We start from the raw sequence: 24,900 nt of genomic DNA on the forward strand, positions 1-24,900 counted from the left end.
TTATCCCTAATAAAATCCAATCTGAGATCCATATTATAATTTTTTAAATCAAACTAAACTTTTTTTTCCTAAATAAACATCATAATTCACCTCAAATTAATAGCCCAAGGAAAATTATTTTACACACAATCAATCACACCATTTTAATTAATTAAAAAATAAATATAAATTTTTTTCTTTATTTCATAATTACAACCATCCATGAATACAATTAAAAACGAAATTAAAAATAAATTAAAAAATTCTCTGTTATTATTAAGTGTTCCTAAAAATATGTATTTAGAGTATTTCTGTTGCAAGAGTTTGTCTACTCCTAAAATATTGGAAGATTAGCCATAAAAACTCATTAACCATATGAAATTGAATTCCCAAACGGATTTCCCCAGTCGCAAAACTCGTTCTCCCTGAAAAAACTCGTTCTCGTTAGGGTTTCATATTGATATACTCGACGAATGGATTTCTGATTTCCATATATATACTTTCTCTCAATCTTGTTGCAGCACATCGCAGATGGAAAAATCAGTGTCAGTTGTAGTCACTACCGAAAACATTTGGAACTTTTTACCTGACGAACTTGTGCTCTTCATTCTGTCTAAACTTCCTTTAAAGTCATTGAAGCGATTTCAATGCGTATGCAAATCATGGTCCCTCTTGTTCAAAAACCCTAACTTCATGAACATGTTCAGCAGCAACGTAAAACGTGATAACCATTCTTGTCACGATGATACATTTTTGGTCCTACAGACCTGGCTGCCCATTATACATGGATTTAGAAAGCATTGCGAGTTTTATTGGGTCTCGAATAACAAGTTTGAGAATTGGGTTAAATTAGATTGGCCTCCTCAATTTCAAAGGGATGATATTGATATTTATGTTGTGGGTTCAGTTAGTATCAATGGCTTCCTTTGTCTGAGACAAGAATTTAGGGATTCCTGTCAACTTGTATTATGGAATCCAACTACCAGTGAAGCTAAGCTCATCCCTCCCAGCCCGGTTGAGAACATACCGCCCGATCGGTCTCCTGGGTCGTTTCTTCACGGATTTTGTTATGATCATGTTAGTCATGACTATAAAGTTATTCAAATGATAGATTTTTTTTCCGGACGAGGACGAGGATGATAATGTCTATGAAGATAGATCTTACGACCCCTTGTGGGAGATATATAGTCTCAGATAGTCTCAGAAGTAACTCTTGGAAGAAACTGGATTTTGATATGCGCAATTGTTATCATTATTCAGGATTAAGAAGCATAGGATTCTACTTTGACGGAATGTTTCATTGGTGGGCTAAATCTGATTCAAAAAATATTAAAGACTGTTTGCTGTCATTTGACTTTAACAATGAGAAGTTGCTTAAAGCACCCATTCCCTCGGACATTGATGGCCGTTTTAAGTCTCGAAACTTGAAGAGAAATTTGGCGATGTTAAATGGCTCCATTACTTTGATTACAAGTTATTGGGTTAAAAATCATCCAGATGCAGCTAGTTTTTGCATTTCAATTTTGGGTAAACCTGGTGTCGAAGAATCATGGATTAATCTCTTTGTTGTTGGACGTTTACCCTTTGTTGAGTTTCCTATTGGAGTTGGGAAGAGTAAGGATGTAGTCTTCGATGTAAAACTTGCTAGAGAATTAGTCTGGGTTGATTTGAGGACTCAAATGCATGGCGTACTTGCCGCCGTTAATGGAAACCAACTTGGTGGTTGTCAGATGGGAAGGTACAAGAAAAGCTTTGATCCGATTGGAAGAATAAATAGCTAATTCTTTTGTTCTAGCTTGCAGTTTACTTTTTAAGATAGGATAGATAGATCAAGAGGTGTTAAGATGCCAATCTTTGGATTGAACCTTGTGCATGCTTCAAGATGGTTTTTTTATTATTTGCATTTTTCTCCCTTATCTGATGTTATTATTAGCATTGTTGTTTTCTTATTTCATGTTTATTATGATTGAGTTTACAACTTTACATTCGCTACCTTTTTTTAAATTGTTGAAGGTTTGCCATCTTTCTGAAATGGATGTATTATCTTAATTGAGAAATGCTTTCATATCCAACCAAAAACACATACGTAATTAGGATGACTACCTCTACTGCACAATTGTATGTTGAAATTTTGAGTGTTCAATTGATTCTTGATGCTCACAAGTTATTTGAGTTCAGTTCTTGCTAAATTTCTTAATCTTGAAAGTCCATCAGAATACTTAAATTGTTATGAGGTTTATGCTGGAATTTCTGCACCCAATCAGATTTATTGGATTTAGACTAACTTTATTGATTCAGTTTAGATTTGTGTTTTGTGATGACTCTGGTTTCCCCTTTTAAAGTACGTAACATCATCATATTCTACGAAGGATATATGGTTGGCTCCGTAGACCGTAGTTGGGATCATTGTGAAGTTAATTTACAAATGATTTGTTGTTGTATCTCAAAAATGTCATTGAGGATTGTTTCTTACTATCCAGTGATAAATGCTAAGTTAGGAATGTTGATGCATCTATTTTGGAGTTTGAGTGTATGCTTCTTGTTGAATTGGTGTTAAGGGCTGAAGTTTAATCTGGGAAGTTTCTCCGGTACTTTTTGTGGAGCTTTGTTTCTATTAATTCATTTCACGACCATCTGATTTCTTAATCAGCAACCTTTTTGCTGAATGACTGATGTTTGGCACTCTTATATCGTCAATTGGCCATGTTATTGTTTTATCCACATTTCAGGAGTTGGGCTCATATTTCAATCTATATGCATAAGGAGATTCTAGAATTTTTTCATGACTGTTAATGTTAAGCAAAATTTGAGAATACATCTTTTTAAAGGAAAATTCTATGGTGAAGTAGCATAATTGACTGTGATTAATTTGTTCAATGAAAAAACAATGTTGACTTAGTCAAGGTTATATAGGATTGATTATATGTACGCATTTATTATATATCCTCACAAATTAAAAGTGAAAAATTTATTTCAATATTTTTATTTTTATTGTTTTTTAATTTTAATTCTTCCTATTAAAAAAATCATCACCATAAATTTGAACGGAAATTTTCCTCTGCCATAAATGAAAACATCTGTGTTTGATCAAAAATAAACTCACATATAAACCAAAATCATATTCATATATTTTTTTATGTAGTGAGACATGCTATCAATTGCATCGATTGAACACAAAATCTACAGCAATAGAAAAATAAATAAATAAATTGATTTTCTTTTTTTATCTCAAATATATTGATTGATAAATTTATTTAGTTACGATAAAAAATAAATTAGTTAGTTGTCATTTAAATTGCAAAATCAATTTTGTCAAATAAAAATCATTATAAATTATTATCTCATTTAATTTTAAATAAAAATTATTTATAATTTATAAATTATTATTAACTTAATAGATGACTGATATACAATTTTATAAAAAAAATTCAGCATAAATTTTCAACATTATGACTGATGTAACATCCGCTTTGACCAATTAAAAATTTGCTTATTTAAAAAAAATCAGAGTTTAAAAAAATTTACATGATGCTAAAAAAAATATATGATTTTGAAGGAATACGCACAACACTCAATTGATATACAAAATTGAACATAGATAGAAACAAGTAACCAAAACAATCAATATAGTTTATTGAATTACAATTTTTTACATGAGTTGTGTAAATAAATAGTTTCAATACAATGAGACTTCTAGAAATATTGTTTCAAGGTTTAATGATGTCTCCCATGTACTGTCCTCGGAGACTATTCTGTTTAAGAATCAGAAATGGATGTAGTTGAATAACTGATGAGTTTGAATGGATGTGTTGATTTTCTTCACGTCGGCACGGGGTGAACCTGCATGGTTAACACTCCAACGCCTAAGTCAGTTTAAGATTCAAGATAAGCGTAGTAAAAAATTAAGATCAAAGAATGTACATTGTTCGTTGTCTGTGAACTGATTTTATACTTTGGGTCAAGTGGAGTGAATAGGGTCTTAGTTATTTAGGCTTTTGTATGGCCTAGAACAGAAATAAATTATCAAGTATGGTTCTCTATTGTATCCATGTTTATCTAAGGCTATGTGATAAGCAATTTTCTTGGGCGAAAAAAAATAAAATATTTGATTTTCATGATAAAAAATATAGAGTCCAAAACTATGATTCTTCTTCACCGACTTAACTTGACAAGTTGATATGTGACTTCCCACGCAAGAGGGGTGTGTGTTTCAGAAAATCTTGATTTTGAAAAACTTCTAAGATCAATTTCAGAGTTAACAAACATTTTAGAATTTTTTCTAGAAATAAGTAGCGAAAAATAAAATGCAAAAACTATATAGTTAAGGGATAAAGAGAAAATACCAGAAATTATGGAGGTTCGGTAAAAAAGAAAATATGTTCTTGAGGGTATCAAATAAACTTAAGAGCTTTTAATAGGTTGAACATTCGAACCCCCATATGCAAGGAAAATAAAGTTTGTTGCTAAATTTCAATCAAACAGCAAACACGAAGAGAAGCGGTGAGTCTTCATTCCAAACAATAAATCGAAGCGGTTAGTCTTCAAGCTTTAAATTGAGATGCTACATGGGATGTTCTTGAAATTGGGTGAGCATTTAATCTGAGTTGAACTTACGAACATTGGAGATTTTATATCGGGTTGATCTTCATCCTTAGTAAGCTTTTAACATCGGGTTGAGATTGAACCTAAAAAAGGTTTTACATAGTATTATCACCAACCAAAATGATATTTTAATACCGGGTTGATCTCAAATCGATGAATACTTTTGAACGCACTGAGCCTTCAAACCGAACCATTGAATTAGTAATTAAATTCTCAAAACCAAAGCTTTTAACAAGTTTAGTTTTGAATCCAAATAAACAATCTCAAAATGGATAAATTATTCAATCAGGGTAAAACAAAACTTTCTTGGTGAATTTACAACACTACTCTTCCAGAATTACAAATTTCTCACTTGCAAAATAACTTTGTCGAAAATGCTACGACTAAGTTTTAGTGCAAGAAAGTAAAGAAAAATATTGAGTGAGAGTGAGTAGTGTGGAATGAAAGATCACAATTCTAGATGATAAAATATGAGGGATGAGATCTCTAATTATAGGCTAGAGGTTGACACAAAAAAAGAATTTTTTTGGGACCACAATTATTGAGTCAATTGATTGGCACATGTACCAAATGATTGGTTGGCCTAAAAATAATCAATTAGTTTATTTATTTTAAATAGAAAGAAAAAATATATAGTTGACTTGTTACCATTTATTAAGATGTTGTCCTAATGTTTAAGACGCATTTTTGCGCTATCCTAATCGATTGGGTGATGTATGAAGGAAAATGGTTAGAAGGTGAAGGGAGGTGATTTTTTATGGTGATTTTTGGTTTGTTGGAGGATGAGGGAGGAGTTAGAATGGTGGAAGAAGAATGAAGGTTGAAGGTGAATTGAAGGTGAAGATGGTGGTGGAAGAAGAATGAAGGTTGAAGGTGAATTGAAGGTGAGGATGGTGGGGATGTATGTGTGTCCTCCTCTCTTTTGTTTTGAATTGTGATAGTCACTCTCCCTTTATAGCACAAATTATGCCATGACAATTTGTTAACTCTTTATTCTTTAGTGAATGCAAACAGAATGAGTGTGAGTGTGAGTGTGTGAAAAATATGAATGGATTGTGTGATGATGAGGGAAAGAAAAAAATTAGAAATTATATTGGTTGCCACTTTATACGTGATAATTTCTTGCAAGTTTGTACGATGTATGTATGTTTAGAGGTGTCAATTTAAGGGGCCAATTAATTTCATCAAATTATGATGAGTATTTATATAACAATTCACCAGATTTGATTTAGATGCATATTTGATTTGCTTTTCAAAAACAAGCACCAAGATATTTGATTCGATATAATCTTTATTCAATTTAAATATTCATATAATTGTATTTAATCTTGTTAAATCTCTTTTAGCAAATATTACTGAATAACATATTGCTAAAAGATGAAACAATTTTTTTTCTTGGAATCTAACATTATCTCGCTCAGAATAACTCACAAACCTTGGCCTGCAGAAAGAGGCCAAATGCTACGCACATACTGGAACATCTTCTCCCACATATTGCATCTTCATCAAAATACATCTTGTACTACCCATGCTATTTTATATAATGCAATCAATCAAAAGGAACAATAATATAACATTACATACCATCATGAGAGATTCTTGTCGCCTTTTGAGATAATCAAAGGCACTAGGCCTTTCAGAAGAACCTTTGTTACTCCCATTTCTAGATAAAAATGTTCTAAACCTATGCAAGGGATTCATGTTGCTTTAGGGGGTGATTCTAATGAAAATACAATATAAGGCTCCCATAAAATGGTACAAAACCAACTAAATTAGTGGGAATAAGCATAGAAACGACAACAAGGCACTTAATGTAAAAATGTTCAAAGGATGTAATAGTTTAAGTTTTTTTTACAAAAAGCCCTGTAGGATCAGAGGAAAAATAAATCCACAAAAGGCCAAAGAAATAAATAATAGAAAGCCCACTCATTGGTCATCCTGCTGGGTTGTCTCCTCTGAGCGGGGAGTCTCCGACTCACCTCCTCCCATCGCTACAGTACCACTAGGACCATCTTGTGACCCTAATGCTTAGGGGAATCCTACGTTCTCTAGCGGGGGTTCCTCTTCATCATTCACCAACCGTCCATGCCATATAATGTGGGATAGAAGAAGCACATATGTTCCTTGTGCAATCAAAATAAGTACCATAATATTCCACCAAGTCATCATTGAGCTCTGACACCTTAGTCTCCAATTCCTTTTTTGAAGCAAAGGAAATCCTCCAAAGATAACCTCGGAGTCTCCTCTTTGACCTCGATTTCCTTAGCTTTAAGGGCCTTATAGTTGTAAGGGAACTTATTGGAGAAAGGAAGATAAGAGCCAACAAATTGGATGACATCAAAATTAGAGTCGCTCCACATGGAAGGATGAGGCGGTAGAGCCTCGCCATTAAGGGATCTCAGAGCATTCACCTCCTCCTAGGTGGGTGGAATAAATACATCTGTAGCATCTAGCAAAGAACTCCCTTCGTATTTATGGGCCTTAACAATGGGTGAGTGAGGAATTTATCCTTCAGCTTGCCTTTTCTTTCCTTTGACAATAAAACCTCTTGATGACCCTAGTGGCTATTAGTTTCTCCATGTGTGGCTTATATTTCTCCAACTTTGGTTGTCATCATCAGAGAGTTTAAAATTTACACTACAAAAAAAAAGCTCAGTAGTGATGTGATTTTCACGCCACAAAGAGAAAAAACACTTCACAACTCATTATTTGCGACGTGAACATTTACGTCGCAGGAGGCAAGGTGGCAACTTTTAGTGACGTGATTTTAACTTCACTATTTAGTGAAGTGAAAATCACGTCGCAACATTTGGACCAGAGTTTAATGTTTTTTCAGTCAGAGCAGGCGTAGCAGAGAAGATTCAGCAAAAGCATCTTTATTAGTTACGTGATTTACATGTCATTGCCTAGTGGCATGCAAATCACGTCACTAAATTTACCTAGAGGAGAGATAAAAGCGCAATTATATGTATGAGGTTGCGACGTGATTTACATGTCACTACTTAGTGACATGGAAATCACGTCACTAATTTTTTTTTTTTGCAAAAACCAAATATATATATATATATATATATGGGATGTATCAAGTAGGAGGGATTTTTAAATAAGAGATAAGAGGATTCAACGTTAACCATTGGATTAATCAAGAGAGAGAATTAAATTATTTATTAAAATATTAATATAATTATTATTTCTCTCTCTTGATTAATCTAATGGTTAGTATTGAATGCTCTTATCTCTTATTTAAAAATCCTCCTACTTGATACATTCCATATATATATATATATATATATATATATATATATATATATATATATATATATATAAATTAATAAACTAAATATATTAAAATTAATAAAATTTATAAATTAATTCAATAAACTAAATATACTAAAATTATAAATCTAATATTACTAAATAATGTAATTATAATTTAATTAATAATTTACACAAATTCAAAATCAAAAGTAACAACAAAATAAAAACTAAATTAAATCAACAATCAGTCCAGGTCGGGAAACTCATCCTCATTTAGATTTTCCTGATCAGTCGGCGCATAACCTCCCATATTTTGGTTTCCACCAAAGGATTGCATAAATTGTCGCATTTGTGCCTCCATATCCGATTGTCTTTTCGCCATGACCTCCATTTCCCGCTGATGATCATTCCGCATTGCCATCATTTGGGCCTCCATTTGGGCTTTCAGTGCCGCTTCACGTTCCGCCGCCTCACGCCTCACCTCATTTACCGCCAATTGTCTTACGATTTCTCTCTGTTCATCTGTTAAAGTTACAGGACGTGAACCTCCTTCCCCGTCGAGAACTCTTTGATATAGAGTTCTATCATCAGGTCTCAAGGTGCCTGCCAAATTTCCACCACCAAAAAAACACCCGTTAGGCCCCTTGCCGCCAATGACTTTACTCCAAAGATAAAAATCCAGATCCGAATGAAGCGGCTCTCCCGGTCTTGGAGTATACTGAGGATTAACAGTCAGAAATTGTACAAGCAATGCCTGATAATCATCCTACACATAAAAAAAAGTTAAATATAATTTAGTTGCCACATGAATTTCACGCCACAAATTTAGTTGTCACATGATTTTTATGCCAGAATATCTCACATGCCACATGAAAATTATAACACCCCAATTCTACCTGTCAGAATTAATTAATAAATCAGAATAATAAAACTTCATCAACAAATTAAGGAATCACATATTCATGGTTTCCACTTTGCAATCTATATCAACACTTTCTCGGCACTTCACAATCGCCACTTTCTCGGCACTTTATCGGTAATATATATCAACAAATTAAGGAATCACCAATTTAATTCATATATATCAACACTTTATCGGCACTTCACAATCGCCACCAAATACATCACAATTCATCGCTTAAAGAAATACCGTTAGCTTAAAAAAATAATACCCAACTTAACCAAATAATACGAATAACTTAAGAAAATAATACCGATAGGTTAACTAAATATAATAACCAAATAATACGGATAGCTTAACCAAATATAATACAGATAGCTTAACCAAATATAATACCCAACTTAACCAAATAATACAGATAGCTTAACCAAATATAATATCCAACTTAACCAAATAATACCAATAGCTTAACCAAATATAATACCCAACTTAACCAAATAATACCGATAGCTTAACCAAATATAATACCGATAGCTTAACCAAATATAATACCTAACTTAACCAAATAATACCGATAGCTTAACCAAATATAATACCCAACTTAACCAAATAATACCGATAGCTTAACCAAATATAATACCCAACTTAACCAAATAATACCGATAGCTTAAAAAAATAATACCGATAGCTTAACCAAATATAATACCCAACTTAAATAACTTACCATAGCTTTTTGTGTACGATTGTCAACAAAAGCTCATGTTTTCTTTTTCCGAGTCCTCGCCACCAACTCGGTCATAAGCGGTGGTCTATTTAATTCCTTAGTCTAAATAACAAAATAAACTATAATTAATAATATCAATTATTAATTGAAATTATAACTTTAAGAAGTGGTAATAATTATTACCAGGCGTCGAACATGCTCAGCAGTGCTTATACTTCCAACAACATTAAGGCAACCACCATTTTAAGATGCTCTCATCTTCTTTACATTTTCAGATTTGGCTGCAAACTCATCACTATCCCAATATTTAAGAAGATCCGAAAGATTTCTTCTCCTATCCAACTGGGACGGATGCCATGAAGTTCCTAACGCTTTCTAACACGTCGTAGCATGTCAGAAAGTCGTCTTGCAGTTTTGCCATAATAATTTTTTTTAATCTGTCTCTCTTTCATTGGTTCCCACACACATTTTCTCTGTAATAAAAGTAGATAAAATAAAAGTTAGATAATTGTAGTGAAAAAGTCATTTAAATAACAATAACAATAACTTAAACAATAAATTAAGTATACTTGAAAATGCGTAAACCAATGTTCTCTATCCTCGCCCTTAACATCTTTAAAAGTATTTATAAGTTTAATATAATTCTGTTGAATTATATAACTTATAACTTTGGCAGCAGTCCGACTCCGCGTGAATCTAAACAACATTAATTGAATTAACATTAATTATAAAGTTATTAAAAATGGAAACGTATACTTAAATAAAAATTGATAAATAAGAAACTTACGAGCTTCCTTCGGGCCTAATAAAAAATCTTCCGTCAATGATATGAATCTCACTCGGATCATCATCCCCTCGAAGATCGCTCCCATCCAACTCATCATCCACAGTCTCATCCTCCGTAGTCTCATTCTCCGCCTGATCATTATCCGATGGGGGCACATGTGGGGGATGTGGGGTGGGACCAGTCTGTTGGAAAGTTGGTGGGGTGGGACCAGTCTGTGTGGGAGGTGGAAAACTAGATCCTCCAGTCTGCTGGAAAGATGAGGGACTAATCTGTGTGGGAGGTGGAAAACCAAATCCTCCGGTCTGCCGGAAGGATGGGGGCACATGTGTCTGCTGGAAGGATGGGGGCATCTGTGTCTGCTGGAAGGATGGGTAACCAGGTGGTGGTGGGGTAATAAAAGACGGACTGTCATATGGATACGGAGAGGAGAGTAGTGGCAGAAAACCCTGAGTACTGGCCATGGACATACAATTAACCTGACTCTGTGGGGGAGGACACGTGGCCGACTGAGGTGACTGACATACTACTACTCGTGGGCGTTGGGTCTTCTTCTTACCACTATCATCAGCTACACCCTTACCTTTATCAGGTCGGGGTGACATTTTACCTATTTATAGAGATTACACAATTAATATAAATATATTCAGCAAATGGTTCACTAAGTAAAATTATAAAAATATAATCTCAACAACACATATTCATTAACACATTCAATACATAGTTCATTAAGTGAAATTATAAAAATACATTTTCAACAACACATATTCATTATTCTAAATCTTCATGCTCGTCATCCACATCATTCTCATCATTTGATGTGATATTGTCCTCAGATGCAATATCTTCATGCTCTTCATCCAATATAGACGAATCAACTAGATGCCCCTCAACCATTGTATCAGACATACTTGTAGTTTGTTCATCTGCACTCACATCATTAATTTGTTCCACTTCATCAACTTAGAAAGCAAGATCTTCATCCACTAGATCGTCAGATTTAATATGACCCATTGGTTTTGTTTTTATGACAACACACCACCCTCGTTTACGTGGCACAAATGAAGGATAAGGAACATAATAAACTTGCCTAACAATATGTGACATTATGAAAGGGTCATACTCTTTGTACCTCCGGTCAATTTGAATCTCAACAGTACCGTATGTCCTATCTATTTTTGTGCCTCTAGTTGGATCATACCATTCACAATAAAACAAGACAACTTTATTTTCCGAGTCCAAGTAAGTGTACACCAACTCGTAGATATGTTTGACAAAACCATAGAAGTCATCTTCACCACCATCTGTAACTCCTTTCACAAAAACACCACTGTTTATGGTCTTTTTCCCTCTAGTCCATGTATGAGTGTGAAATTTATATCCATTCACGAAGTATGTGTTCCATTCATTTGCGCTTTGAATAGGGCCTTGAGACAAGTTTCTCAAATAGAGTATTTCGGGAGTCGGTGCAACAATGCTATACAATCTCTCTTTAAACCATGCTGGAAATTGAGCATGGATGACACCAGATGTTGATTGTACACCGGTAGTATCAAAATAGGTGTTTTTGAATTCCCTAAAAAGAAACACATTATAATTTTCAGAGTAATGAGTTTTATGATTGTAAAGAAAATTAAAAGTTAGGGGTATGTATACTTACTCAAGAAATGGTTTAACTTCAACGCAGTTGATCAAGACATGAACATGGGCAGATTGCATTTCTTGTTGGGTCAACCAATGCACACCCTTTTTTCCAGATGGACAGCCTGGAAGCCGGAAGACCGATAAAGTGAATCGACTCCTTTCACTAACGTTGACAGTATTTCGAATGATTCTTGGAGTTAACATCAAATGCTTGAAATAGTGACTGCAAAAATGTGATGTTTTTCGATGCAAGTAATATGCACATATCGATCCTTCAACTCTAGCCTTATTTTTCATTGATCGTTTTGAATCACCCATGAACCTTTCAAACGGATACATCCACCTATATTGAACAGGTCCTCCAAGATAAGCTTCATAGGCGAGATGCACAGGTAGATGTTCCATGGAGTCAAAAAAACCAGGCGGAAATACTTGTTCCAACTTGCATAGAATGACTGGAATATTTCGATCCAACTTAATGACGTCATCTACTTTTAAAGCTGAAGCACAAATATCTCTGAAAAATTGACTAATTTCAGTTAGTGGATTAAGCACATGTTTAGGTAGAGAACCAAACGCAATTGGTAGCAATTGTTCCATAAAAACATGGCAATCATGACTTTTCATACCATGCAACTTTCCAGTGTTGGCGTCAGCACACCTTGCTAAATTTGAAGAATAGCCGTCGAGCATTATCAATTCTTTTAACCATCGACAAACCGCTTTACCTTCTTGGGAGGTCAGACTGAAACAAGCCTTCGGTTTCAATAATTTCCCATTTGGTTGAGGCTTCAACTCCAACTCTTTTCGATTGCACCATTTTTCCATGTCATATCTAGCCTTCTCATTATCTTTCGTCTTGTCTTTAACATCCATCGCGGTGTTAAATACATTATCAAAAAAATTCTTCTCAATATGCATAACATCTAGATTATGGCGCAACAAATTATCTTTCCAATATGGAAGGTCCCAAAATATACTTCTCTTTGTCCAATTGTGATCGACCCCATATCCTTCAATTCTACATGCCTTTCCAGTATCTGTAATTTTTGGTAGCCCCTAAACTTTGTCCCATACAGCACCTGGTGACAATCGGGACGGAGGCATATTTGTTACCTGTTTGTCTTTTATGAAATTTGTCTTGTTCTTTCTATACGGATGTTTTTTTGGTAGAAATCTGCGGTGACAGTCAAACCACGAGCTTTTCCCCCCTTTATCCAACGTAAACGCCTTGGTCTCTTTCATACAATGCGGACAACCCATTCTGCCATGTGTACCCCAACCAAACAACATGCCATATGCTGGAAAGTCGTTGATGGTCCACATCAAGGCAGCTCGCATAGTAAAATTTTGTACGTGATATATCATAAGTGCATTCTCCACCAATCCACAACCTCTTCAAATTATCAATTAAAATACACATCAATTCCGGCTTTTGGACTTGAAGGTCCTGGAATGACGCACGTCAAAAACATATATGGTTCTGTCATGCACATCTCGGGAGAGAGGTTGTAAGGGGTTACAATAACTGGCCAACAAGAATACGCACTTCCCGACGCTTGAACATAAGGAGCAAAACCATCTGAATATAATCCAAGCCTGACATTTTTAGGTTCTACGGCAAAATCAGGATGTATTCGATCAAAGTGTTTCCATGCCTCGCCATCAGATGGATGCCGCATAGTGCCTGGACTTGTTTTATTTGTATGATGCCATGTCATCTGACTTGCACTGTGCATTGAAGCAAACATTCTTTTTAACCTTGGAATTATCGGAAGATAAAACATGGACTTTACTGCTACACGGTCTTGATTAGTGTTAATGGCTCTACTGCGAACTTTATATCTTGGACTCATACAAAATTTACATTCCTCCAACAATCCATCTTTAGTACCAAACTCATTGTCATAAAACAACATACTGCCATTAATGCAACAATCAATTTTTCTTACTCTTAAGCCCAACTTCGACACCAACTTCTTTGCTTCATAAAATGTTGTAGGTAAGTTGTCTTTCATTGCAGTTGAGTCCAACATCATTTTTACAAAGAATTCCAAACACTGATCAGGAACATTCCAATTTGACTTGGCGGCCAATAATCTCACACACATTGATAACTTGGAGTCACACGAACCGTCAAACAACGACGTATTCATCTCATTCAACAACTGAAAAATCTCTGCGCTTCTTCGTTCGGCATCTCTTCCCCATCAAAATCTTCAGGTTGATCATAGGTCACGTTCACACCAAAAGCATCCTCAACCATGTCACCGATCTGATTAAGGTTTTCCTCATATTCAATAGGCGGTCTTTCCTCATATTCCATTGGCGGACGACTACTTGAAACATGTGTACTGCTAGTCTCTAGTATGTTACTCGGTAATTTTTCACCATTAAACGTCCAAACCTAATAATTTTCCATGAAACCCCTTCTATACAAATGCCTGACCACTTCATCTGGGTCACTAATTATAGGTCTACATTCACATTTAAGACAGGGACACCTAACTCCTCCTTCGCTTCAACAACATTCTTGAGCAAACGCCCACGTGATAAACTTGTTAACTCCTTCTATAAAATTGGGTTTAAGTGCACATCTTCCTGGTTCCACTCTATCGTACATCCAACTACGATAATACAAATAATATTCCATACTGCACATATATCCAATCATTCTCTTTTTGGTAACAATAATTAAAAATTTACTTATATCAACTATAAGTAAATAATTTTCTACAATAAAAGTATATAAACAATATATACATTCTACCAATATATACATTCTATAACATTCTAACAATATTATATACATTCTAACATTCTAACAATATATACATTCTAACAATAATGAGGAGGGTTATATTGACTCCAAGAGTAAGTGTTCAACACTTACTCCAAATCATAACCATTGATTTTCATTAATCTAACGGTTTTAATTGTTTATTTAATCTAGTTATTTTTGGAAATATTTTTCTATATAAAATTTTAATTAAAACCGTTGGATTAATGATAATCAATGGTTATGATTTGGAGTAAGTGTTGTACACTTACTCTTGGAGTCAATATAACCCTCCTCAACAATAATACATATTATATATAATATTTTCGTTTTTATAAAATCTATATAATTATAACATTCTAAAAATTATACATACTATAAATAATATTACATTCTAAAAATTATTATATAATCACATAAAAATTAACATTCTATAAATAATATACATTCTAAAAATTAATCTATATATACACATACTATAAATAATATACATTCTAATTATTATAACATTCTAATAATTAACATTCTAAAAATTATATATCAAATTAACCTTTAATCACATCAAAAAATAAATAATACATACTATAAATAATACAAACTATAACATATAAATATTACATACTATAACATATATATATATATATATATATATATATATATATATATATATATATATATATATATATATATATATATATATATATATATATATATATATATATATATATATATACATAAAAAAATCTGAAAAATTATATAAATAAAATTGAAAAAAAAAACCTCAACGAAGTTGAACAATGAGTGAGCTCTTATACTTGAATCAAAATAAAAAATTCTTCACCTACACATATTAAATCAAAATCAGATTCTTAACAAAAAATTAAAAAAAAATGGACAAGAATAAGTGGAGATTGATTGCATACCTGGAAATGGGGGACTGTATGATAAATTTAGGATTGAAAATGGTGGATTGAAGAGGTAGGAGGGTTGATTAGGGAGGAGAGGAAGAGGGTTTGGGGGAAGATGGAGGAAGATGGAGGAAGAAGATGAAAAGAAACAGAAATGGGGGTTTTGGGAAGAGGAGCTGCACGCGAAAGGGTATATGAATTTTAGCGACGTGATTTTCACGTGTCTAGGTTGCGAAGTGAAAATCACGTCGCAACATCCACACAGTAATAAATATGTCAGTCAACTGCACACATGATTGTTGGCGTGGTATCCTAAAAAAAGTTGCGACGTGAAATACACGCCGCAACATAAAAAATGAAAATTTGAAATTCCCCCATTTGAAACGTCAGTCTACTTTACCTGTTTTGAATTTATTTTATTTTATTTATTGGTTGCGACGTGATTTTCACTTCGCAAATATTTTTTTAAAATAATATTCCTGACACCCCATGTGCCAACGTTGATTTTAGTTTTTTAATCTTAAAAACTTATAGTGACGTGATTATCACGTCGCAACTCACTTTTTTGAGCCACGTGATAATCACGTCGCAAAACTAAGTGGCTATATCACACTTTTCCTGTAGTATTATTACCATCGACTTCAACAACCATTAGAGTTGTTGTCACCATAACTTTAGACAAGTTATAAACTTCTGACCAACAGGTCTTTTGAGGCACAATCAAACAACCGTTTGAATCAGAGTTTATTTACAATATAAATGCTTCTGCACAAGCTGAATGTAAACGATATATTTCAAATCCTAGACTTAAGAGTATAAAGCTATGAAAAGTCTTTAAAGAATGGATATGATCGTGAATTAACAGCTTTCTCTTTAAGTCTTCAAGCCTTTTATATAGACAATATAATAATATATCCCTTGGAGGGCAGTTCTAGAGCTTTGAGAAGATTGATGACTTGAGCGTAGTGGGAGACTACATTGTACGCAACGTCCGTCCTTTCTCAGTAGTGGAAATAAAAATTCTTTTGTACCTTGTTCCTCTTACTACGTAACAACATGAGTTGGAAGAAAAGAAATAAGCTTTGGATCTTCAAAACTTCAAGTCTTTAGAGTCTTCAGAACCACATCTTCAGAGTCTTCAAAACTTGGTCTTCAAAACCATTTGTATTTAGAAACTTGAATCTTCAGAGCTTCAAGTCTTCAGATACTTCAGAACTGCGTCTTCAGAGTCTTTCAGCACTTGGTCTTCAGATTGATTTCTTCAGACTTTGTATCAGAGTGATAACTTCAGATGCTTCTGAAGCGTTTGCTACTGTTCATCAGAACATGTGTAGCACGGATGCGGAAGTTGGTATCTTCTGATGTATTGGCCACGCCTTTCATCAGATTCAGAACCTGTTTGTTAAATCCTCAACATAACAAACGATAGTATAACAAAATTGTTCATACAAATATACTCATTGTTATCATCAAAATTCAGAGACATATTATGGAACCAAATCTTGTTATAACAACCGGGGTAACACCTCATACACAGTGTGCCAATTTTAGGATACATTCCTTTGGGGCGCGATAACTCACCATTTGTGAGATATTCAAGCCCTTAATAGTTGACTTAATTTTTGGTTGACAAGCCTTATTAGATTAATTTGAGTAGATTTCGCTATTTTAATTCAATTTGTATAGACCACATATGTTCTCTCTTATGTGAGTTTTATATGTTTTTCATTTTTGTGTAGGATTAATCAAATGATAAGTCCTGGCACGAGAAAACTGGAGCACCAATTCAACTTATTTCCTAGTAGGTCGTAAAGCTAGAAGATGCTGAAAGGAGTGAAGGTCCTCAACATTAGGGAAAATATGACATCAGTATGGATAATGAAGCCCAAAAGATTTGGAAAATTGGATGGATATGATCAAATGCTACAGGACAAAGGCTTGCAAAAGCTACTAACCACTAAATTATGCGTACTACTTGTCTTTATGCTCAGCAAACCTGTCACAAGACATACTGTTCCCTGTACGCTAAGTTGTATTCCATGATGCTTATTCGAGAGAAAGGAGAATGGGTATTCTAATTTCCTTGGGTCAAAAGAATGAATACTCACAGGGCCCATAATCCAATGACAAGATGAAACCCTAAATGTTAGAGGATATAAAAGGACCTCTTAGAAGAATGTAGAAGGTGTTTAGAAGTTGAGAATACTTGAGAAATCACTCAGAAAAATATCTTGTTGGAGAAGAAGAAATATGAACTTGTAGTGAATAGTTCCTTTCATATTTACTCCATTGAAGAAGTGTAGAGCTTCCTGATGTGACAAACCTACCTCTTGTTGATTGAAAGATTTCCAGAAGTAGAGTGTCATATTTGGATTTACATTTCCTTTTCATTTGTGTTTAAAAATGTTGACTGTAATATCTTGTGTTGTTGTATTTATTTTACTCACCGTGAGTTAAACCTATTTATGTTGAGCAATATGAAGTTTAATAAAAATTAGTATTTTTTGTTGAAATGGCGTGGTTCGAAGTGATGCCTTTTACTATGTAAATAATGATATACATATGTTTTTGTTTGATCACCTTCGAAATAAATTAAAATTGGTTAGTGATTGAGAAATATATTTAATGAAATTCATAAGTAAATGTGGTTGAAAATATTAGGATAGACATATTCACTAGATTAGTAACTTTAGAGATAAAGAAAGGACTACATTCATAGGAAAAATCAGAAGTTAAAATAGACATGATTTAATGTTATGTGAGACCTTGAGAGTTGTTCCCTTGACTTTATGCATATGTTGATATTATAGACATACACCATTAAACCACTTTATGTCTCAATTGTCACGACAAATCTCATCAGACACACAAGATATGAACTCCATTAAATAGATCATTGTCCAACATGCCTCTCACTACTGATTTAACTTCTTTACTAGTATTTAGTATTAATCAACTCGAACTCGTTACAACCCATTATTACTATTACCTTTCTGCTCATGGTTTTTCACAAGACTTTACAGAGAGAATCAATTAAGTTATTGCAATCTCTGTAGGATTGATACTCTTACTTTTATATTACTTACTACTATTTGACTGTGTATTTTCACATATAAATAGCACATTAATTATCCAAAGTGATTTTCTCTCATAACTGATTATTTGAACTTGTAATCAATCAATTAGAAGGGGTCTCCTAGTAGAACCTCAAAATTCATGTCCTTTTGGCTGTGGAAAAGAGGAAAATGTCGCTCACATTTTCTTCGAATGTCCTTCAGCTTGGCTGGCATGGAGCGAGGTCCTAGGCTGGCTCCGTATTTCATATGTTTCACATAATGATGTAATGCATAGTTTTAAGCAATTTGCAGGAATTGGCAGCGGAGGGAGAGTCTTCAGGGAGAGATTCGTAGTGATATGGTATGCATGCATTTGGACCATATGGAGAAGGAGGAATGAAAAGGTATTCAGGCCGTTGGTATGTCGGAATTCCAGCTACATAGAGGAAATTCAGGCTCTGTCATGGAGGTGGCTAAAGTCAAAGTTGAAAGGATTTAGTTATGACTTAACTCAATGGATAACACACCCAAAGGAGTGTGTTGGATGGATTAACAATTAGTTATATGGCTGTGGCAGATCTGTGTATATTTGGAGAAGAGGAATTATCTTGAACTGGCTTTGTGGAGTAGATAGGCTATGTGGAATTAGCTTTGGTGTAGGATGAGCTTTTGTGTAGGATGTTTTTGTGCTGCGTGCTTTGAGGTTATCCTGACTGCGATACTGGGTGGATTGGTATTGAGTAGGGTGGGCTCTAAAGAATTGGTTCGGCAAAGGACTGGTGGAAGGACATTAGGAAGGGTGATGATAGAGTGTGGTTCTGGTTTGGTTAGGGGGTGTTGAGTTATAGAGATTTAGTTTGTATTTGTTATGGTATTTTGTTTCTCCTGTACTGGTGTTGAATCTACACTATTATACCACAACATTGGGGGTAAATTGCTTGGATTTGCAGTATTGTAGCAGTGATGTTCCTGTGCAAGTGGAGTGTAGAAGTGTTCTGTTGTTGTGGAATTTAGTCCGTAGAAAGTGTTGGCAGTTGGCAGAAGTAAGGCTAGAAGTGAGTGTTGGCAGTTAATGTCTTAGAGGTAGTTTCGTGGTATATCGGTCTCTCGGTAATTTTGGGAGGCGGTTCGAGCAGGTTTGGCTGGAATTGTGTAACTGCATGAGCATTGGCAAGGGAGGGTGGAAGTATATAAGGTTAAGACAGCAACTTTCTGTGTTCACATTAGTAGTTGTGGTGTTACTGTAATTTTGTAGGAGTATTGGCATGGGAGGGTGGAGGTATATAATGTTAAGTCAACAATTTTCTGTTTACACATTAGTAGTTTTGGGGTTATTATAATTTTGTAATTGGTCTTGGTGTGTCTTTTGTATGTTGGATTTCTAATCTAGCTGCAACACTGCTTGTGTATGCAGTTACTCAATAATAATTTTTTCCTTTGGCTTTGCAAAAAAAAAAAATTAGTTGTATATGAAAAATATTTTTTTTGGTGATTTTATCAAAGAGAGAGGGGGTCCTCAAAAGCATTTTGTGAGTGTGCGAGTCTCGTTAGTAAACTATGAGTTTCTCTATCTTTTTACAATATTTTGGTCACTAAGATATTGCGTTAAGTGCGCAACGACCAAGTGAGTGTTCACAATTTTAAATCTTCAAAATTCTTGCTACACTATCTTTGGCTTTATCACTTTGAAGAGGCTTGAGACAGCTTTGGGACAAACATCATCAAAGACAACTACAAACCACATATATCCTACATTGATCTTTCAAACATCACACGCTGGCGATTTTAACCATCAATACTATATAAATAATACTTCCGAAAATTCAATTTATTTTTACTCTCATGTTATTTTTCACTTGATTACGTAAGTAAACTTTAAAATGTTAAAGTTACAATTTCACCCCCTCTATCATATTAAAACTTGTTCCATCGCAGCAAGCCTTTTATTTCATCATACATTTCCATTCCTAAATTAAATAGAACAACAACAATTTATTTTATTGTATTATATAATTTTATTTTTACCATCTTAAAAAAACCAAGAGGGCCAAAAATTCAAATTATTTAAAAAAAGAAATCTGCAGACCATCGGTAACTATTAGGCAAGGTACAATAACATCAACTAGTTGAGTTAAGGCATTAAATAAACAATTAAAAACGATAATCATAGTAGTGTGTGTACACATTCATCGGCCAACCGGTGTTCCAAGCTCAAAGGAACAGAAGACAACCAACTCAGACAACTCTAATTTACAGTCAACCAGCTAGTATGTACATTTATGGTTCAACTCAAATACAACTACCAGTACTCAATAGAGTGAACAGTGTTCTTGACTTCTTGGAAGAAGAAAAAAAAAAAACGAAAACAGAAATTAAACTTAGAAAAGGAGTGATTTAGTTTTAGCAACCCAATCGCAAGCTAAGAGCAGCTTTAACATCTAACCTCCATGCAAACCCACCAAAATCCATTCTCCACACATCACAAGGTAGGGTAAGAGAGTTTCTCTCCCTTCCACTCCCACATTCAAACTGCACCACTCTAACCCTACACGTGAACGACGGAGACAGAACCACGCCACTTACTTTCATCAACAACCCTACACCTCCCTCACCCATCATCTCCCTATACGCACCGTTTGTCCACGTCACTCTCCCGTAACCGTCCGATATAAACCCCGGACACGTGTCCACGCTCATCTTCATTCTCTTTTCTTCGTCCGTACTCCCTAGTCCCTCTCCCTCCACCCACGCGTCCATCACGCACTCCACCGTCACGCTCGAATAATAGCACTTCGTAACCGGATCCACCGTTACTACCTTGTTGTGGTTCTCGAAACTCAGCCACTGACACGGTGGCATGTTTTTATTTTCTCCAGTTAGGGTTAGATCTCTCGCCGGAGACTCCTTTGGATCGGGAGTTTCCGGAAGTAAAGGAAGAGTTACCGGCACCGGATGCGTTGAAGAAACGGTTTTCTTCCGGCGGATCCTTCGTTTCTCAGGAGTACTGTTTTGTTTGACGTACTTTCTCCTAGCTCTGCTAGTTTGGTAAAAAGCATCACCGCTCTCTGAAGAAGAGCCTTCAGAAGCGGTGTTTCCGGTTCTGGTTCCGGTTCCGGCAACTGAAGGTTTCGGAGCGATAGGGCGAAACCTAAGCATTATTCTTTCCATGGTTGACATATCGTATGCACCAGTTGCATTTCTGACTATACAACAACCTCCTCTTCCGTCCATGCTCTTTCTCTCTCTCTCAACTCAATGAACTCAGTGTTTTTGTTTTTGTTTGTATCACTTTTCTGGTATGATGAGAGCAAAGTGATGCAAAAGAAGGAATCAAAATGGCTAATAGTAATGCAGACGATGAAGTGATGGACACGAGGGTTAGTTTTATAGGGAGATGGGAAAGGGACACGTGTAAGAAAAAACACGTGTTTGAACAGTAAAGATAGGGAAGAGTGGGAGGAATGGGATTGGTTGAGGAAGTAAACGTGGCGATAGCATGGGAGAAAGTAGCCAGAAAGAGAAAGAGTGTGAATCTGTGAGAAGGGAGAGCCAATGGAAAAAAGAGGAGTGCACAGTGGTAGTGGCTAATGAGGGACACGTAGGTTGTTTGGTTTCGGGAAATGTGATCGTGAAGGTTTGACCGTTGGATGGTTGGATTGGAGGTGGGGGATGATGATGGCGACGATGTATGCCACGGCCAATAGCAGTAACAGGTGGATGGTTCGATAACCATGCGTTTGAAGTTTAAATTTCTAGTATGATGATGTGATAGTACTATTTTTTTACCTTATTTTATTACTAGTTTAGGTTAAAAACAAAGTTTAATCAAATTAATTCTTAGTTGTTGTTTGCTGAAATCAAATGAGATGGCACCAATTGTTGTAGAAGCTGGTTTCACAATTGTGTTGTCAATATTTTGTGTTTATAAGAATCTTTAACAATTTCTACAATGTACTCGTATAATATACTGTACATAATTTGTATCTAACTATTTATTACTGTTATTAAACTATTTGTGTATAAATAAACAAGTTTAATTGCTACACTTGATAGAATAAAAAGTTGTACATCAGTTGTATACATATCCAATCTATTTTTGATATTTTTGAGACAGAGATGTAAATGTCGAGAAGAGGCTCGATCCACCAAAGAGTCCGACCCACCAAAGAGTCCGTTACGATGAAGATGATCAAATGATTATTAGTGTGCATATGTTTAATCAGAACATAAAGTGACTCCTTATCAATTTTGATAAATTTATTAATAATTATTATAAAGCCCACATAAAAAAAAAATTCAGGTGGGTAAGGTTAATATATTAAAAGTGGGTGCCTAAAATATTGTCACACACCACAAATAAATCTAGGAAAAACGGATATGTCACCCCTAAGTATCGAACTTATTTTGTCACCCCTAAGTATAATAATACAACTCTATTATGATAACTTTCAGAGTGGACAATAACGCAAAACCAATCAAAGTTAGATGTTTTGGATAAACGCTCATCTGTTAAACAAAGAGTGTGCATAAGTTGTGCCAGAAAATCAAGAGATAAACAAGAAATGCTATCAAGATAGCCTTAGAATAAAGAGGGAGGTAATGATTGAAAACCCGATATCTAAATCAATTATCCATAGTATTAACTTTGTGGAATTGAACCCAAAGGAAGATTACTTGTGGGATAAGTTGGTTTCCACTGAAGATCGATCTCAATGAAGTCTAAATTGGACCCCCAAAGTTTCCAAACCATAAAGCTAAGCGCTTTTTTAACGGAGGATGAAGAAGAAGAAATAATTAATCCACTCTTGAAAAATATGGGTTTATTCTCTTGAAGTTTCTCTAATATGTCATGAATAGTCATGAAATTATGTTCTACTGATGACAAGATGTCAGACACAATGTTGTGCATGACTACAAGATTACGAAATTGAAAAAATGCGTAAAATAAATAATACAAAAAGTTTTTAACTCAATTCGGTGTAAAGTTCTTGAAACAAGTTTGGTTCTGCATCTACAATCCTAATTTTGATGATAAAAAAGTATAAAGAACAATTTTATACACTAATAGTACTATCATTAAGTGTGCAGAATCTTAAAGCAATGAAAGCAGACTCTGAACGAAGCAAACTCTGATCAAAGCATATTCTGAACTCTGAACAAAGCAGAATATGAGTATGAACAAAGTAGACTCTAAAAAAAGCATAATCTAAATAGGGACAAAGCTAAACAAAGCAGATCCTGAACTCTGGACTAAGTAGATTTTAAACTCTGAGTAAAGCAGACTCTTGGCTCTAGATAATCAAAGTTGTAATATGAAGAAGTTTGCATCTAATAGTGTTCAACAATTATAATTAAGACAACACCTCTACATCAAACAACCCATACTCACTCTGATATATCAAGTCTTATTTACACTAGATTCTGAAGTCTAAATCTACAAGGTTGTGAACTCTGATCAAGCTTCAAATCATCTTAAATACAAAGGTAATGATTGAGAGATTAATGATTGAAAAGATATTCTTGGAGATAGTACATTTAAGTGGAATTTTTTTTAAAAAAAGGACAAATATGCTAGAAATTCTTAAAGGATTGTACTACCTACTGATCTCCATGTTTTGCGGCTCAACCTTGCACCACTACTGCAACTGTGATATTGATGAAGTTTCCATTTCCACTCACCAATAGTATTATTCATCATCTTCCAATTTCATCCTCCAATAGTACTATCTATTTAAAGAGGACAAGGAAATTTGAAGAACAAGACATTGTGTACAGTTGTGCAAAAAAAAATGCTGAGAAAATCTTTGTGTGAAACAAAAAGAAACAAAGAGAAAGAAAAGAGAAATATTATTTCAACATTCACTACAGTTATAGCTTTTCATTTTATATTCATTGTAAGTGTAAAGTCTGAAATTCAAATTGGGTATCTGCTTGTTGAGAAGCATTATCATAATAAACATGCAACATTTGTATTTTAACTTTGATTGTATTCCTTGAGGGACTAAGTTTAGTTTGTAGCCTTGAGAAGCCATTGACAACTTTTCTTTGAGAATATATTCATTGGGAGACTAGTTTTAGTTAGTAGCCTCGAGAAGTCAGTGACAGTTGTTCTTTGACTTGTAATCTGATTGATTTGTAAATTAAGTCCTTATTGAGAAGGCGAATTCACTCTGACGAGTGGACTAGATTAACTTAGTTAATAATAAACCAGTATAAAAATCCATGAGTATTTTTATCATTGTTGAGTTTGTTTTGGCTGCACAAT

At 34.5% G+C, this 24,900-nt stretch overlaps 1 protein-coding gene and 1 pseudogene across 1 annotated transcript; one reads left to right on the forward strand and one right to left on the reverse strand.

Moving 5' to 3' along the window:
* Positions 1-510: 510 nt before the first annotated feature.
* Positions 511-1,760, forward strand: LOC131629221 (putative F-box protein At3g16210; annotated as a pseudogene).
* A 19,001-nt stretch (positions 1,761-20,761) lies between these two features.
* On the reverse strand, positions 20,762-22,000 carry LOC131605619 (uncharacterized). The gene has a single exon (XM_058877956.1). The coding sequence runs from the start codon at positions 21,864-21,866 to the stop codon at positions 21,036-21,038; it is 831 nt and encodes a 276-aa protein (XP_058733939.1). The 5' UTR covers positions 21,867-22,000; the 3' UTR covers positions 20,762-21,035.
* Positions 22,001-24,900: the final 2,900 nt, after the last annotated feature.

This window comes from Vicia villosa, linkage group LG1 (assembly GCF_029867415.1).
Source record: "Vicia villosa cultivar HV-30 ecotype Madison, WI linkage group LG1, Vvil1.0, whole genome shotgun sequence".
NCBI classification, from domain to species: Eukaryota; Viridiplantae; Streptophyta; class Magnoliopsida; order Fabales; family Fabaceae; genus Vicia; species Vicia villosa.

Excerpts from the sequence above, each read along its gene's own strand:
- LOC131605619 (XM_058877956.1), bottom strand. The coding sequence starts at position 21,866 with ATGGACGGAAGAGGAGGTTGTTGTATAGTCAGAAATGCAACTGGTGCA.